Below are 17,016 nucleotides of genomic sequence, written 5' to 3' on the forward strand. Positions count from 1 at the left end.
CGGAAATTTTAATATCTATGCTTCCATGACAACAGGGCAAACTCCATCTGTTGATGAAGATGATGTGACAAGATTGAAAGAACCCAAACAGCTACTAAATGGACCTTAAAGTATAAAGTTTTAACCTAATTTTATGTCACATCTACAGCCCTTATGAATCAAGGTTAAGTGATACAAAGGTCTTTGATACTTTTTTAAAGAATTAAGGTACTGCACCTGCTCTGTAGGCACATTAGTTGGCCTCTCCACTGCTGACTGAGCCGCTCCCAGTCTCTCTCCGCTTCACCAACATCTTCCCTGCTCATCAGACGGGAGCACCGGGATATCTGGGCATACTGGAGCTCAAACTCAAATGCTAGTGCCTGCGTCACCTGCTTTAAAGTCTGTTGAGGAGTTTCCAAAGCAATCACAGTCGGTGGTAATGTAATGTTTGTGAAAATGCAAAGAAGTACCAGATTAGTCTGCTTTAGGAGCATGATTTGAAATTCTAATATTATCAAACAATTGCTACATATGATTTAAAATGATGCTTCAACTTGCCTGTAGTTGCTTCCTTTGATTCTGCAGGGTGGAGATGGTGACAGGGTCCAAGATAAACTCCTCCAAATGTTGCTTGTTCCTCTGGAGTTGAGACTGAAATGCTGAGCGGGACTTTCTGTACCTACAGTGAAAGATTTACACATTGTTTCAATATAACATTATCTGGGACTGAAAGGCTGCATGGGAACGGAGCCTGCTGTGAAATCTGTGACACCAAGTTCATCTCTCTGGTGTTTTTATTCTTATTTCACTTATTTCAGACTGTTAAATGAGATAAAATGGTTCATACAGACAGTAAAATCCATGCTAAATTGAAAATATTGGTTTTAAAGATTAATAAAACTGTCACTTCAAGAGGATGTTGCTGATCCTGAACTTCCTAAAAGGGTAACTTCTGTATTTTTCAACCTTAGTGACTTATGAAAAAATTATTTTTTAAAGTGACAGTTCTTCAAACAACAAAAAAGGAAGAATTGAAATATTATCCATACCTTTCCTGTGCTTCCTGCCTGGAGGAGTGCTCTTCCTGCTGTAGGGCGGCTGTCTCTGAGATGACGGTCCACTCTGCCTCCTGCTTGGTCTCCACAGTGTCGCCTCTGACAACCACCTGGAAGACAGTAACAGTCCAGTAAAGAAAAGACGAAGAGATGGAGCAGTGAGCCTATCCAATTACAGAGGATTAGTGCCCTGCAGCTGGTGCTGTGTCTTGGACAGGTCAGTCACAGCCAGTCAAACGTAAGAGTTTTTTTCCTCTGACCAGGGACTCTTAAGGAACGACCAGTTTAAATGCATTGTATGAAGTAAATTAGATTCATTTAGGGTAATTAACATATGCAGCATAAACAGCCTAATGTAATGAGCTTAATGCTACAAGTCCTTTTCACTTTGTGTTACCAGTTCATTGGAAAGGTTACAGCAAAATCTGTCTCATATCAAATTCAAAGCTGTATAGGCAAAATGTTTAGGTCAGAAAAAATGAAAAAGGAAAATGACTTTAATTTTTTTTTTTTTTTTATCTGTATCAACATCCCCCCATGTGCTTGAGGGGAGAGGCAAGGACTGCATGATTTACATATAATCTGCATATTGCGGAAAAACATCATTGTCACTGGACCCACCTGCAGAACGCAATAATTAAAAATAAAATAAAATAAATTAAAAATAAAAATGAAGATAAAAATAAATAAATAAATAAATAAAATAAAAATGAAGATGATGATAAAATAAAAATAAATAAAAATAAAATAAAATACAAATGAAAATGAAGATAAAATAGAATAAAATACAATAATATCATGAAATAATTCTAATGGGTGTGTTTAATTTTTAGTGGATTTTTTTCAATGCCAATGTTTCCTTTACTAATGCCAATCTTTATTTTTGATGCCAAAACATACTGTCACTATTCTTAATGTCATGTGTCTCATTAGTTAGAGAGGATTCTAACATGCCTGACTGGTCCAAGTTATGATCTACAGTTGAATACACTGGTGGACTATGATATTCACAAAGGAAGCCAGAAACTGAAATACAATTAAAACATTTAAAAAAAAAAAAAAAAAAAAACTTGAAATATAAACTGTGTGGTACATCTAAGGAAAAGGGAACTGAAACTACGTCCATCTTGAGGGCACACTACAAAGCAGCAATTATGTCAAACTGTGTTAATTTGTATGTTTTAAAGCTAAATTTAAGTGCCTAAAACTTTCCAAAATGAAATAATTGTCTCTGGGAGCTCACAAAACTTAGAACATCAAGAAAAACAAAGGCACTCTTGCACTCTTTCTACCTGTACATGAGCTTGGGTTTGCTGGTTGTCCTCTGTGATGTTCAGCAGACGAGCTTTCAGCAGCTGCTCTTTGGATCGAAGTGATGGCTTTAGTTTGCTCTCTGACCCCTGGCCTCTACGCTGCATCGGGACATCCTCACTCTGTGTTGGGACATCCTGAGCTCGCAGTTGGAGGGTATCAGCACGAGGCAGCACTGACTCAGCAACACACACAGGTGACAAGTCTTGTTGTTGGCTGTCCACGCTTTGTTTCTGTGGGAGACTGTTGCTGCGCTGTATGTTGGCCGACACGCCAGTCGCTCTCAGCGGGGTGTTTCCCTGGAGCTGCTGTCCCCTGCTGGGGTCAAAAACGGTTTATCAAGGGGGAGGTCGGGGCCAGTCAGTTAGAACCACTCAGTCACTGCAGGAATCTCATTAAGATTAATAGACTTTAAGGATTACAGAGTGACAATTGTTGATAAATAAGATGTCTGCTTCAATTGAACAATGCAGCTCAACTTAAATTTAGAGTTTATTGGAGCAAATTCAATTATTGCAAGCACCTACTTGTAAAAATCAAGTACTCAAACTTGACTTGAAGTGGCACGCTGGTCATATAACTTCCCTCTTAAATGCAGTCATCGCTAACATATTACACCTCATGACGCAGCATCTCCTTGGTATCATCTTACCAGTCAGATGGGAGCACTGTGTCACTGGGTTGTGGTTCCTGTGCTTCATCTGACTCCCTCAGTTGGTCCGTTGCCAGGCAGGAGGACTGTCTCGGTGTTAGTGTTTCACACAGTTCTTGGAGTGACTCGACGTCAATAGACGCAGCTCCGTCTTCAATGACCTGGGAGGAATGTCAACTTCTGAGAAACTGAAACCACGTATGTTTCTGATCTGTCGCCAAAATCATAAAGTTTGCCACACAGCACCATCAGACGTTAAACAGACATTAGAGTTATGACAAATACCTGCTGCTGCAGCAAAAAGTCATGGTCAGTCTGGTCAGTGGCATTGTGCAGAGCGTTAGTTTGGGTTTCACGTTGCACAACAGAAAATGGCCGCTTTCCCTCTCTGATGTTAGACCATAAGATGGGAACAAAGGCGGCCATTTCTCTGAGTACATCCTGAGTGTGACACAAACAAGCAGACACTGCTATTTAATGAACATTTGTTAGAAAACATGTTAATGGTGACAAGTTATTAAGGCATATGACAGCTGTTCAAGCTAATAAATACTGAATTAATCGGGCTCCTCAGTTATGAATGTGTGTTATTGTGTTACTTGTGTCAACAGCTAAATGAAATCTAACTGGATGTATTTATCATTTCATTGTTTTAAAGACATAGTTTGACATTTCATAAAATACAGTTCTTCGCATCGTGTTAAGAATTTAAATCTCCTGTATGGTCCCTGTCATACCTCCCACTGCTTTCTGACTGAGTCAGACAGAAGCATCAAGTCCTGGAGTTGGGGCCCGGTGCAAAAGGCCCCAAAACCCTCCACAGCTCCAAGGAACTCCTCGAGGATGGCAGGCTGCAGAATCTTTAAAGCCCTCTGCACAGAAAGACATAAAGCTGGACGGATGTGCACAAACAGGCAGCCACGTGAAGCAGAACACCACAGACATTTAAAGGATGTGTCCTAATTCTGAAATAAAATTTTGAGTTTCCAAGGTCTCGATGTTGCAACATGAAAAGCTTTTGCTCTGTTTAAAGCATTTGATGAGCAACACGTGGGCAGACAGCTGGCTTTACAGACACTTGGACACAGCTCACACTTTGTAGCAAATGCAACAGTGGATTTTTGGCAACTGATGGAAAAAAATGAACTATTTAATATACTTTTTTTCCAACAGTTGAAAAACTGTACCTGTTTCCTCTTAGCTTGTGATGCCGAAATCTCTTTGCCACCAAATAACTTGATGGCTTGCTGGATGCGTCCTTGCAGACGAAACCTGGCCTTCTCCAGTCTGCTCCTCGCCATGGACTGGGCTTTTGAATGAACCTCACTGCGGACCATAACCGGCGGCTGTGGAGGTGTTTTATCACTCTGAGTGTTTGGCTGCTCTTTTATTCTGGAGATCGATACCCGAGTTTGTGATGGGGGTGTTTGAAGTTGATCATTTTGACTCGGACATGGAGCTTGAGCGTTAGATTTGGAAAAAGGCGGAGGCTGCATCATGGGCTTAGATTCAGCTGCTTTTACAGTTTGAGCAAGAGGAGATTGAATACGAGGTTCCCTGATTGGCAGAGGCAGCGTTTGGATTCCGACACGCGGTTTAACAATTTTAACAATGGTTGCTTCACCCTGTGTGTTCACATGCTTGTTTTTAGGCCAACCCTGAGGAGCTCTTGCGTCTTGTTGAAGCATCCGATGTGAAGCCTGATTTGGGTCCTGGGCTTGCAGCATCACATTCCCAACCTGGTCTACATGTTTGGTTCTGACCACAACAAGTAACCCTGCCTCGAGCTGTCTCTGTGTCTGATGAGCTGTTTCAATGTGCTGCTGAAATCCGAGGTTGCTGAACATTCCAAGAATCTCCTAGAAAATTAAACACATATAAAAAATTACTGTACAAATATGAGAAACGGTAACTGGAAAAGGTTACCATACACTGATAAACTGACCTGGCAGTGGGAGACTGTCTCTGAGATCCTGTCCTGTATGCCGGACGTACAGAGGTGCTGCAGAGGAGAGGTTTTCCGTACTCGTGCCACAAGGTCCAGCAGATCCTGTCTCTCAGTTACAACCTGGTTCTCCAGCTGCATGCCTCGAGATATCAGCACCTAGAAAGGAGCATATTGTCTACATTGTATTATTTGTATTGCAATGTTTAATTTTAGGGACCTTAACCAAACATTAGCATAGTTTCACAACTTTACAGGTGACATTTAAGCTTTTTATTTACCCTAAAGTCACACTATCAGCACTATTTCAGGGTGCACAGTGCACAGATACCACAAGAATCATTCCTTTTTCACTGTTTCCCCTGGCCCATAGAGAATCTGTGCACACCATAATGTTTTGTTCATATCTGAGAACACAGTCAACTGACAATCCACAAAAAAGTAGTAACACAAATAGTACCCACGCTATTCACAGATAATTATTGGGAAACAACAATTAGCACATAAGATGAAACATCTGGACAAAAGGGACTCTAAGGACTCTAAAATTTATCTGGAATTTTGGTCTGCTGACTTTGGCTGTAGGTTCCAGCGAAGAGCGTCCTCTGTGCTTTTCCTCCTTTAGGTGCTGGTAACAGTCCAGGGCGTCTGTGCTCCAGTGGTCCAGCTCAGCTAGACGGCCCTCTAGCCTGGATGCAGCCTGCTGCAGCTCTCCACAGGTCCTCTCGGCTTCAACAACCATCTGTCGCACAGATACAAGCAATTAGGACGAACCCTACCCTACCCTTAGCTTGTCATAATACAACAAAGGGGAGCAGCACTATTTACACAGGGTGATATGTCATTAACAAATCTTGATGTTGTAAATGCATCAACAGCCACAACTGCAGTGCTTATTCATTCTAGTCTCAGCAGTGGATTTATGTTCACCTGTGCATGTGTTTAATAAAGCTTCAGAATGGGTTACATCAAAAACTGAAGTAAGAACTGAGGCCTGTTGAAATGCATCACAGTCAGAGAATTTTTGCAGCAGAGTACCTGTGGGAGAGTTTGCTGGAGGTTCTCCATGTGGGCTGTTTGAGAGTCTGGGGATGGACTGAGAGATGAAAGATCCACCTCTACCATCCTTTTGCTCAGGAGCTGATAACAAGCACAAGAAGCAAAAAGGAGATACTAGCTCAGGTATGGAAAGATTTAAAAATCATGCCTATATTTTGCTGTGGATTTGTATCTAACCATTCTTTAATTAATTAGTATCTTTGCCAACCTGTAGTTTCTGTCTGTTAGCCTTCAGTGGGACTGAGGCCACCTCCAGCGGCTGCCTCAGCAGCCAGCTGGCCTCCTGGGTCAGTGAATGCACCATCTGAAGACACATGGGGCTGACACTGGGCTCCGATGACACCCCCTAAGAGAGACATGTTTCATGACAATCAGCCTTTGTTAATGTCTGTGTGTCCTGTTATCCAGTGATGGAAAGCACCCAAGTACATTTAATTAAGTGCTGTCCATATTTTCAGGTACTTGTACTTTAGCTAGGTATTTCCATTTATGCTACTTTATCCATATACTTCAGCTTTAACTTTATTTTGTCCCTGGAGGGCAACAGGTTGTCCAGCAAGTAAAAACACACGCAAAAAGGCTCAAGCACCCCTTTAACGACCTGTTCACACTGTTGCCTTCTGGAAGATCCTATAGAGCCCTGAAATGCTGCACCTCCAGACTGAGGAACAGTTTTTACCCCACAGCCAAACAAAAATTGAACTCTCTCCAATAGTACTAAGTTAGACTCTTCCACTGCCCTGCATTCAAAAGAGAAATATAATCAATGAATATATGTTTGAAGTATTATTGTGACAAGGTCAATTATACAGCAGAAATATGTGTAACAAAATCAAATGTACATTGGTAATATCAAGTATTATAATTACACAAATTTTGTTTCAGTTGTTAATAGCTGACACACTTAGGCCTCCATATGTGGAACATTTGATACTCGGTTTCTGTACCCCTACGTTCACCTTTGGGGGTCCCCCACATATAAAGGGGTGTCTCCTGCCTTGCCTCTTACCTTTTGCTGTTGTAGTCCATGGGAGAGGTAAGCGACATTGCTCTCGTAGTAATTTCTGTTTTGGCACTGTTATGCTGTTTGTAAGCTCATTTTACAGCCTAAACCTATTGTATAATATGCTAACATATTCCTGTGTCACTTAATTTGTGTAGGGGCTCGAGTTTATGTGGTCGTATTAGACAGATGATTTCGTTGGTACCACTTTACTTTTACTTTCAACAGAGTATTTTTACACTGTGGTATTACTACTTTCACTTAAGTAAAAGATCTGATTACTCCTTCCACTGCAGCTGTTTTCGTAAGTTTAAAGGTAATTTTTATGTCACATTCAAAATAAAACAATAGGTTTTGATCTTTGAGGTTAATTCTGTACATTCTGAACATTGTACTTATTAATCTTAGCTGCACCTTGACGTACAGTCAGCGTCTGTGTGTAAAGAACAGTGAGAACACGCATACTTACAAACACTGTCCTCTTCATGCACTCAGCCCACTGCATGTTGACCTTGCTGAGGTGCTCAGCGAGAGCCAGGCTGGTTGAAGGCTCCGTCATTTCAATGAGGAAGTTCCCCGCCTCGTTTAACTTAGCTTGACATGATGTCCACTCGCTCATGTCCTACAGCACCCACACCAAAAGACAAAAAAAATATAATTGGCTCTTGCTGCTTCCAAACACTGCACTGTATAGTGAGTGTCATGAAGGAATCTTTCTAAGTTATTCATTGACAGAATTCCAGACAAGACGTTACCTTCGTCCCCGCAGCAGGAGAATGGGTGCTCGACTGTATCTCCTGTGCCAGCCATGTCTGTAGAGCAGTGAGGCACTTGTCGTAAGTCTCCCACGCAGACACCACTCTCTCCATCGTCCCTCTCACTGCCGTCACAACCTGTGTGGCCAATTCAGCTTCACTTTCTGCTTCCTTCACCTGACGAGTAACAAGCTGGGAGTCGTTACCTTGGGAGGGAAAAGTGTGTAAAGGTGAAGTCATGAGTTTTAGAAAATAAAAAAAAATCTTCAAGACATGTATACCATCTGCAGAGTTTACAATACAGCAGAGATTACGCTAGGATTATGTGGTTGAAGGCTCTTGTCACAAGCACACATTTAGCTCATACCTAGCGCTGCCTTGCTGTTGTAAGCATTCGCCTTCTCCTTGAGGTTTTGGAGAGCATCCATCAAGATTAACAGCAAGCTTTGGCGATCCACTGTTTCCTAGACAAATAAACAACAGAAGTCATAATTATTTCTGGATTTCCAGGGAGCATAATTTGTCAGATGACTCAAAAGTACACCAGTAATTTTATTCCCCTGAATCCTTATCGCGTTAGCATGATAGTATATCATTCCATTATCTCACAATAATGTGACTCACATCAGTATGTTTGTGAGTGAAATACGGTTTTATCTCCTGCTCTTTCAGATACTTACATGCCAGTCCTGCAGAAGCAAAAGTACTGTCTCCTGGGAACTGTAGGGAGCTTTCCAGGTCTGAAGCTTAGCACTGATGCGGCCCAGGAGATCCAGCACAGTGTGACGGCATTCCCGGTACTCCAACTTGATCCCTTGATACTTGGCAGTGACTCGGATATTGGTTAAACTGTTTTCAGATGAAGACGGTGTTAATTCATTATTTCATTTTATTGGTACTTTCTTTATGTAGCTGAAACTGTCATTATATTTATACATCACTAAATGAGATAATCTATAAAAAAAAATCATATTGCTCTGCCTACTCTATTGCCTTGTAGTGCTTCTAATGGCCTTACCACAGGTAAACAAAAACAACCAATCGGAGTTGAGGAGTCTCAGCTGTTACTGCAAGATTGGCTTTTCTGGCCTCAAATGTTGCCAGAAACATGGAGGCCAGGTCATAAACTTTGTCATTTTATGGCTCAACAGTAAAAGTGCCATTAATAGCAGAAGGAAGAGGAGGAGAGACATTTTTTTCATAGATTATGTGTCTCGTTTATTTCCTCAGTATATAGTGACAGCTTCAGCAAATATAACACAAAATTATTTTTATAAAAGTTACCAACTGTAGCTCTAAAGATTAATGGCTTTAACGGTCCAGTGTTTAAGACTGAAAGAGATTTAGTGGCATCTAGTGGTGAGAATTGCAGGTTACAACCAGCTGAAACTTCTCCCAGTTAGAATTCCTTTAGTGATCGTTCTTTAAGAGGTTTTAACCAGGAGCTGAATTATCCGCAGAGGTCTCTTCCTCTCCAGAACAAATGGACCAGGTGATTTAAACAAATAAAAGCATTGAGTAAAACAGTTTCAAGCTACAAATCAGTGTTTCTCTGATGCTGTTTGGTGTGTCAGAGATGCCCCACTAGCCCAGCACCTGCAATTCTGGGCTCACCTTTCTTCTCTGATACCTTAAGATTTACATCAGGAGCCGAATTATCTGCAGAGGTCTCTTCCTCTCAAAAATAAATGGACACAGTGATTTAAACAGGTGAAAACAATGAATAAAGCAGTTTCACTTTAAAGAATCAGTGTTTTTCCAACGCTAACAACAGTGGCCGATGTGAAAACACTAAAGCCTGAAAGCGTAACATGAAAAATGAACAGCCCTATCAAAAGCCAGTGTTTGGTTTGTCTGTTCTAGGCTACTGTAAAAACATGGCGGTGCACCATGGAGATCTCCGAAGACAAGGACCTCCTCCCTATGTAGAAATGAACGGCTCACTCAAAGGTAATGAAAATGCAACAATCCTTATTTTCAGGTGATTATTCACTAAAGAAAAAATACTTATTATATTATACTCCATGACTGCCAGTATATCCTCCTAAATCTCAAGCACTGGACCTTTAAATGTCCATGTGAGAAAACTGATCTTAGTAAAAATCCAGTAATTATGGAAGTTAGAAGTTAAAATAATTATGTAACATACCGTCTTTTTATCTCATCAAACTTTTCAGGGGGCACTACTTCGTTCCCTGAGTCATCCATGTTGAGAAAGGTATCAAGGATTTTGACGTGGTGGCTCATCTCTCTCATTAATGACTGAAAAAAAAATACAGCAAAAAAGATTAGCAGAAGTTTCATGTTATATATCTCAAAATATTGTTATACTGTCTGTTCATATGTAGGCCACATCTGCACCATCCCTGTCCCAAAGCCTATACGTTGTTTTAGATTTTTTCCGGGGTTTCACAACACTGAATAAATATTGTACATTTAAGATTTTTGAAAACAGAAAAGATCAAATCTGTTTTGCAGCTCCAAAATATAAATAACCTTTTGCACGTCTTGTTGAGCTCTTGCTTCTTTAGCAGCATCTGCATGATCTCCCACTCTTCCTCCCTCTTCTGTCAGCGCTGCCTCTGCACGCTGCAGCCACGTGACAACTGAGTTCAGAGGAGGAGGAAGGCTGGAGTCCAGGTCTGCTTTACATCTCTGCAGCTGGGGAACAACACACACACACACACACACACAACGTGGGATAAGCACAAAAAACCTGGGTATTGTAATGTAGTCCAAGGAGTGCTCTGTAAGCATTTCTCATTCATTTGGAGAGAGACAAAGGAAGTGAATCAGCAGGACTAAAAGCAAACTTGGGAACAAAAGCTTGTCCCATTTTTCTTCACTAACTTCCTCACCTCCTCTTCCAGACGATCCCACGCTGTTCTGAGAGCACACTGCTCTTGGCTCAGCTCAGGACAGCGTCTTATGGCCGCAAGGAGGGTCATCACTGGTCTCCTTTGCTCAGTGAAGGAACCAGCAACGTTCTGAAACACCTGAGAAACCAAACATAGCCACAACTTCAAATCACTGTACTGCAATACAGAATAATGCACACGAAAGAATGTTTTCTTCTTTGAGCTCTTGTGCTTACATGATATTTTTCTGCAAAGCTGGATTTTTCTGTCGCTGTCCATGCCTCTGATAGTTCCTCGAAGGCTTGCTGCAGCCAGCAAGTCACCTTTAGTGCTCGCTCACTTGGAGAAACCTACAATGGAAAACTGTCTGTAACTGCACTTCTCTGTTTACCAAAGTGAAGAGCAAGCTGATTATGTAGCTTCAAGGTGCATTATCAGTAGACAAAAGTAAGAAGTATGTGCTAGACTCCTACAGACCTGACAGCAAACCTCAACTACGGTGCGTTTCACTCCATAAGGACAATATTTTCTGACCCCAAAAGACATTAATAATGGACAAATATTAACTGAAGGACGTGTTTGTCTGGTGTATACCTGGTGTAACGGGGAAACAGCGATTGCTGGAGTGAAGTGAGCAGGCAAGTTCACAGGTGAGAGAGAAAAGGGCTGGACCAGAGGAAACAGCTACACCACCACCACCAGAGGAGAAGAGGGAAAATAATGAACAGTTTCATGCAAGAGATTGTGGGTTCAGGCTTGAAACAGGGAAGGGAAGCAGCAAGAAACAGTAGAGAAGATTTGTAGAGATGCAGACGTACATTAGATTAGGTCAGTTCTGAAGTAAAGTCATTTAAAAATGGTGGTTTGTTTGCCGACCTGCAGGTGGTCATCAGGTGCCGGCATGTCATTGGAGTACTGTAGAAACTGGGCCACGTAAGTCATGATGGACTTCTCATCAGGGTCTTCAACATCAACATCTGAGGTGCAGAAAAATAGACAGAAAAACTTAAAGCCCAGTTCAGACCAAAGATTCGCGACGAGAGGAGCTGAAACTGGCAACTAGTTGCAATGCGCCATTCTGCAACATTCCGAATACCTGCTGGTTCACACCAATGCATCTAGATGAGACGACATATCATCTCTATGCAACATTCTAAAACTGTTTCGTCTCATCACGAATCTTTGGTATGAACTGGGCTTGACTCAACCCAACTATCATTTTATACAATGTTTTATAAGATGACAATAAGCAAAATCAGATTTAGATTTGTTGCCTAAGAAAAATAATAATGAAAATGATGAAAAATACACTCTAATAATCTCTGTGCTTCCTAGGAGCAGCAAGTCATCAGTTTTTTGTTTTTTCTGTTTGTTTTATCGAAAAAGTCAAGTCAAAAATCCATGATGACTATTACTGCTGATTGGTTAAGTAATCTGTCATGTTCCTGGTTATTTGGAAATATTGTGACAACAATATTACGTAGTAAGCCTGACCCTGGGGCTCCAGCAGGCGGGGGATGTGGAGTTCCCTCTCGGCCAGGTGAAACGCCTCTTCCAGGTTCTCCTGGTTGCTTCTGGACTGAACCAGTGAGAGATCAGCCAGCTGTGGTCTGAGAGAACACAGGATGGCCAAGAAGGCCTCTCCACTTCTCCAGCTCGACTTGAAGTTCTTCACACTGACGGAGCAACCAACTCTGCAGAGAGAAAGACAAGGATTAGTGGTGTCCATGCGACTTGTATGAATGTCTTGAGCATGTCTTTGAACTGTGGGGAGAAGGAAAGTCATGCAAACAGGGAAAGCATGCAATCCCTACAAAGAGGAATCTCCATGATGCCCATAACAAGTTGCCAGTGTTCAAGTTCTTTTTAACCTACACCCTACCTCTTTCTTAAATTTTACACTCGTGATATGTCTTTGTTAGAAGCATTCATATATGTATATGGTAGAAAACCCACTTTTTGCATTGGTCCCTGACCCACATGAGCAGGGCCTTCTTGGCGGATACTCGAAAGCGTCTGTGGAGAGGTGACGTCCGGCCTGCAGGGACTGGACTAGCTGGGATGGGGCTGCCAGGAAAGGAGTCCAGGCTGGCCAGAGAGTCGAGGGAGGAATGACAGGAGTTGTAGGCAAGAGTGCTGGCCAGCTCCTCGATCTGAAACAGAGACAGTATAACAATATATTGGATCTGCCCTGCGGAACTGGCCGGTGTTTTCACCAACATCTTCAACACCTCCCTCTGTCAAAGCTCAGTACCCAAGTGCTTCAAAGAGTCCATTATCATCCCAGTTCCCAAGACCAAGAACATCTCCTGCCTCAATGACTACAGACCCATCGCCTTGACATCTGCCGTCATGAAATCATTTGAGTGCATCATACTCAAGCACCTGAAAACTGTCACCACCCCCCTCATGGACCCATACCAATTTGCATACAGAGCCAACAGGTCAGTTGAGGACACCGTCAACTTAGCAATTCATCACATACTGTACCACCTGGAGTCTGCAAACACATATGCCCGCTTCCTGTTAATGGATTTCAGTTCTGCATTCAACACAATAAACCTGGTCAAACTGTTAAATAAATTACTGGACATGAACATTGACCCATGCATCTGTCACTGGATTAACAGCTTTCTCTGGAACAGGCAACAGAAGGTGAAGATCAACAATAACGCATCCTCCCCTCTATTCCTCTGTACAGGCGCACCCCAGGGCTGTGTTCTCTCACCCTGGCTATTCTCCCTTTACACAAACCAGCTCACATCCCACCACAGCTCTGTCAACCTGTACAAGTACGCAGACGACTCAACCATCATAGGACTCATCACCAACAGCCAAGAAACAGAATACCGTGCACAGATCAACCAAGTAGTGACCTGGTGCACAGACAATGATCTACTTACTCAACACATCAAAAACAAAAGAACTCATTGTCGACCTAAGACGCCGGCCATCCCCCAAAACTCCTGTCTTCATTAAAGGTGAATCTATCTCCATCACTGACATATTCAGACTCCTCGGAACCCACATCAGCAACAACCTCAATTGGAAAATAAACACAGATCACATCTATAAAAAAGCCCAGCAAAGACTTTTCCATCTCCGACAGCTCAAGAAGTTCAGAATAAGGTTTCATCTCCTGCTCCGCTTCTACACAGCCATCGCCGAAGGCATTCTCACCTCATCCATTACAGTCTGGTTCGGCAGTCTCGACACACTCTCCCGGAAGAAATTACAGCGCATCATTAACAGAGCATCCAAAATTACTGGCTCACCCCAACCATCCCTCGAATCACTTCACCGCAAACGGACACTGCGCAGAGCCCACAAAATCATCTCTGATCCCACTCACCCTGCACACTATGCCTTCCTGCTACTGCCCTCTGGGAGGCGCTACAGGACAACTACCTCCAAAACAACCCGCTTCAAAAACAGTTTCATTCCCATTGCAATAAACATTCTGAACTCTGAACGCTGAGGATTAAGCATGGCCCTTATGTATTATGAATATGTGTTTGTCTGTATGTATATCTATGTTTATGTTTAATGTCCTTTATGTTGGAACCTGTACCAATGAGCTATACTGGAAACAAATTCCACCAGCCTGGCTGTATGGTCATTAAAAGAATCAATCAATCAATCAATCAATTTGAAGTTATTAGTGTCTTTAAAACGGTTCATACATATATGAAATCTGACACAAATAATTGATCAATACAGGCGTTAAGTATTTCATTTGAAGTATTGAAGGTCCAGTGTGTAGGATTTAGAGGGATATATTAGCAGAAATGGGATGTAGTGTATAATCACCTGAAAATGAGAACTGTTGTGCTTTCGTTACCTTAGAATGGGTCGTTGATACCTGGAACCTAGTTCCTTTTTCACAGCAGCAGTATAAGATTAATATGTTTTGGCATTGCTTTACCACTGGTACTCACATGACAGTGGAGGATGATGGTCCACACAAGTCCAAGGATGATGGAGGGCCGTCCATCTATGATATCTGGGATGTTTATGTTCACCAGTTTGATCTAAATCAACCAACCAAAACAAATGTTAATTAAAAACATTGCACAATAAGATGCCATGGTTTTTTTTGTTTTTTTTTGTTTTTTTTTTAGGAAACATACAGATTTTTTCTTGAGAAAGTTCAGTGCTGTCTCAATGTTGGCCCTGTGCTGGAAAACCCCTCGGCCCCTTTGTCTTTTCTGTGGAGGCAAATTACACTGTCAGCTTTATTGTGATAATTATGCTCATGTTAGCATGTTTTTACTTCCCAAAAACTTGACGATTGACTAATTATAGATCTCTTGGAGTAATATGGAATCTATTCAACTTACTAACAGAAGCACACTGTTGTAACTCACCATAGGTTGACCACTCATCACCTCCAGCAGGTCAAGCAGCTGTGACCCATCTCTGATGTCAGAGAAGAGGTCCGCCATAAACGAGGGAGGGCATCTCTGTAACAATACACAAAATTTAAGTCTTGGTGATTTATCTCTCCAAATGCATCGAAATAAAGGAGCAGGTGAGTTCAGGTGAAAGTTCCATAATTAATTTCATCTATTTCATCTACTACAGTCAGAGAGGATTCATGCTGTAAGCTTCAGTCAGTATCATGGTACTGATACGGAAAATAACCCACATACATGTGTAGCCTATAACTGTACGTTAAAAAACTTCAATAAAATTGTTGTGTCTAAGCACTGGTACACTCAGAGGCCAGAGTAATCATCATCTGGTCTAGGTTTTATTTGTAGTTTACATCACATAAACACTGGTCAACTAAAGAAAAGTTAGGCCAGGCCCATGGCTATGGAGTGCTCCAGGGATGACCTTGTTCTGTAGGCCGATGTGGAAGTCAGCATCGCACTGGTTCCCTTGTCAAAAGACCAATGGGATTTTTCCATCGGATTTTGGATTATTGCTGAAAATAAGCTCTGCGGCCAACAAACGTCATGACTATTGAAGATTAAATGACCAGAAGTCAAAGCTAACGTTAGGCTATAAACGAACTAAACTATGGTCGCAGGACCTAACATCCCCATCAAAATAAGGCTGTGAAGCCGTGTTTGGCGCAGCGTGGCGTGATAACGTTCTGTAGTCTCATTTAGCCACATGTTTGCAACCGCCGTTTGTATGACACAAAGAAGCTTCAAAGTTCACAAGTGGAGTATTTACTGACGCATTTTATGTCAGACAACAAAACGTGAAACTTTCTGAAGCTTGTGTTAACCAAAAACCTTATTTCAGGCACCTAACCAAAAACCCATTAAAAAAACCATTAACTTTGAGACGAGGGAATCATTAGTGGTAAAATGCTTACTCATTTGCTGGTTTTAGGACTCATTCCTCGCTAACTCTATTGGGCAGTTAGCAGCTGACGGCTAGCAGCACGCTCCTGCACCTGAACTGAACCAACTTGCAACTCCAGCCATGAACTATCCTGAGGAGCTTCTGCTCTTGCTTTTAATCAGACAACTCCTCCTACAGACAAACCAAAGTCAGTTGGTGACTCTAAATTGGCCGTAGGTGTGAATGTGAGTGTGAATGGTTGTCTGTCTCTATGTGTCAGCCCTGTGATAGTCTGGTGACCTGACCAGGGTGTACCCTGCCTCTCACCCAATGACAGCTGGGATAGGCTCCAGCCCCCCCTGTGACCCCCAAACCGGATAAGCGGTTATAAAAAATTAATGAATGAAAAATTTAAATTCTAATTGTACTACCACAGAAATATTAACAATATAGGCTGTTTAAGGTATTTTTAAAAGACATTTCCCTAAAGAAACTGCACTCTACTCAACAGGGTAAAGTACCCTACCTTTACTATAAAGTTCATTGGATGCACTCACTTCCTGTTTGGTGATTTGGGGCTACGATCGGCAGGTAATATGAATGGAAGCTGAATTTAACCAATAAGTTCATTTTAATTGAATGCATTGCTAAATTAATCAAGTGGCAATTTCATTAACAATGTGAATAATGAATATGCATAGTGAAATAACTTCTTTTGTTAGGAGGTTAGCATGCTACAACCACATGTACCTCCTATAGTTGCATATTATAATCAGTGTCAGAAATTAGCAAGGGCCACGGGCCATTTGGCCCGCAATTTATCCAAGAATGCCCCCAAAAGCCATGTTCCGGGGGCCAAAATTGCCCCCAAGTTTTCGAAACAACTATATGTATTTATATTTTTAACAGTATTACAATCTGACATTAAAGTATAATTTTATTTTCACTAAATTAATTTACCGTCACGTCTACAACTCATTTTCCAGACATAATCAACGAGATTGCACTGATTACATGAGAGTAATCTTACAGAGAAGGGGAGGGGGCTTTGCTGTACCATAAGTATAAATGAACCATTTCTTGGGTGATCTGTGTCTA

The 17,016-nt window shown here is 41.7% G+C and overlaps 1 protein-coding gene across 1 annotated transcript in view; it reads right to left on the reverse strand.

Moving 5' to 3' along the window:
• LOC125897252 (nesprin-1-like) overlaps positions 1-17,016 on the reverse strand; it is a 123,174-nt gene that overhangs the window by 98,953 nt on the left and 7,205 nt on the right. The window contains exons 4-30 of the mRNA XM_049590439.1: positions 14,988-15,083; positions 14,751-14,828; positions 14,559-14,651; positions 12,577-12,773; positions 12,115-12,314; positions 11,497-11,597; positions 11,215-11,304; positions 10,857-10,970; positions 10,621-10,758; positions 10,259-10,423; positions 9,912-10,024; positions 8,443-8,611; positions 8,130-8,226; positions 7,763-7,968; positions 7,477-7,629; positions 6,213-6,350; positions 5,984-6,085; positions 5,520-5,687; positions 4,946-5,104; positions 4,188-4,859; positions 3,738-3,872; positions 3,286-3,441; positions 3,001-3,161; positions 2,330-2,666; positions 1,032-1,147; positions 541-661; positions 217-383 (exon numbers count right to left, since the gene is read on the reverse strand). Coding sequence (XP_049446396.1) covers positions 217-383; positions 541-661; positions 1,032-1,147; positions 2,330-2,666; positions 3,001-3,161; positions 3,286-3,441; positions 3,738-3,872; positions 4,188-4,859; positions 4,946-5,104; positions 5,520-5,687; positions 5,984-6,085; positions 6,213-6,350; positions 7,477-7,629; positions 7,763-7,968; positions 8,130-8,226; positions 8,443-8,611; positions 9,912-10,024; positions 10,259-10,423; positions 10,621-10,758; positions 10,857-10,970; positions 11,215-11,304; positions 11,497-11,597; positions 12,115-12,314; positions 12,577-12,773; positions 14,559-14,651; positions 14,751-14,828; positions 14,988-15,083 — 4,442 coding nt within the window. The remainder of the gene's footprint in view (positions 1-216; positions 384-540; positions 662-1,031; positions 1,148-2,329; positions 2,667-3,000; positions 3,162-3,285; positions 3,442-3,737; positions 3,873-4,187; positions 4,860-4,945; positions 5,105-5,519; positions 5,688-5,983; positions 6,086-6,212; positions 6,351-7,476; positions 7,630-7,762; positions 7,969-8,129; positions 8,227-8,442; positions 8,612-9,911; positions 10,025-10,258; positions 10,424-10,620; positions 10,759-10,856; positions 10,971-11,214; positions 11,305-11,496; positions 11,598-12,114; positions 12,315-12,576; positions 12,774-14,558; positions 14,652-14,750; positions 14,829-14,987; positions 15,084-17,016) is intronic.

This window comes from Epinephelus fuscoguttatus, linkage group LG11 (assembly GCF_011397635.1).
Source record: "Epinephelus fuscoguttatus linkage group LG11, E.fuscoguttatus.final_Chr_v1".
Classification (NCBI taxonomy): Eukaryota; Metazoa; Chordata; class Actinopteri; order Perciformes; family Serranidae; genus Epinephelus; species Epinephelus fuscoguttatus.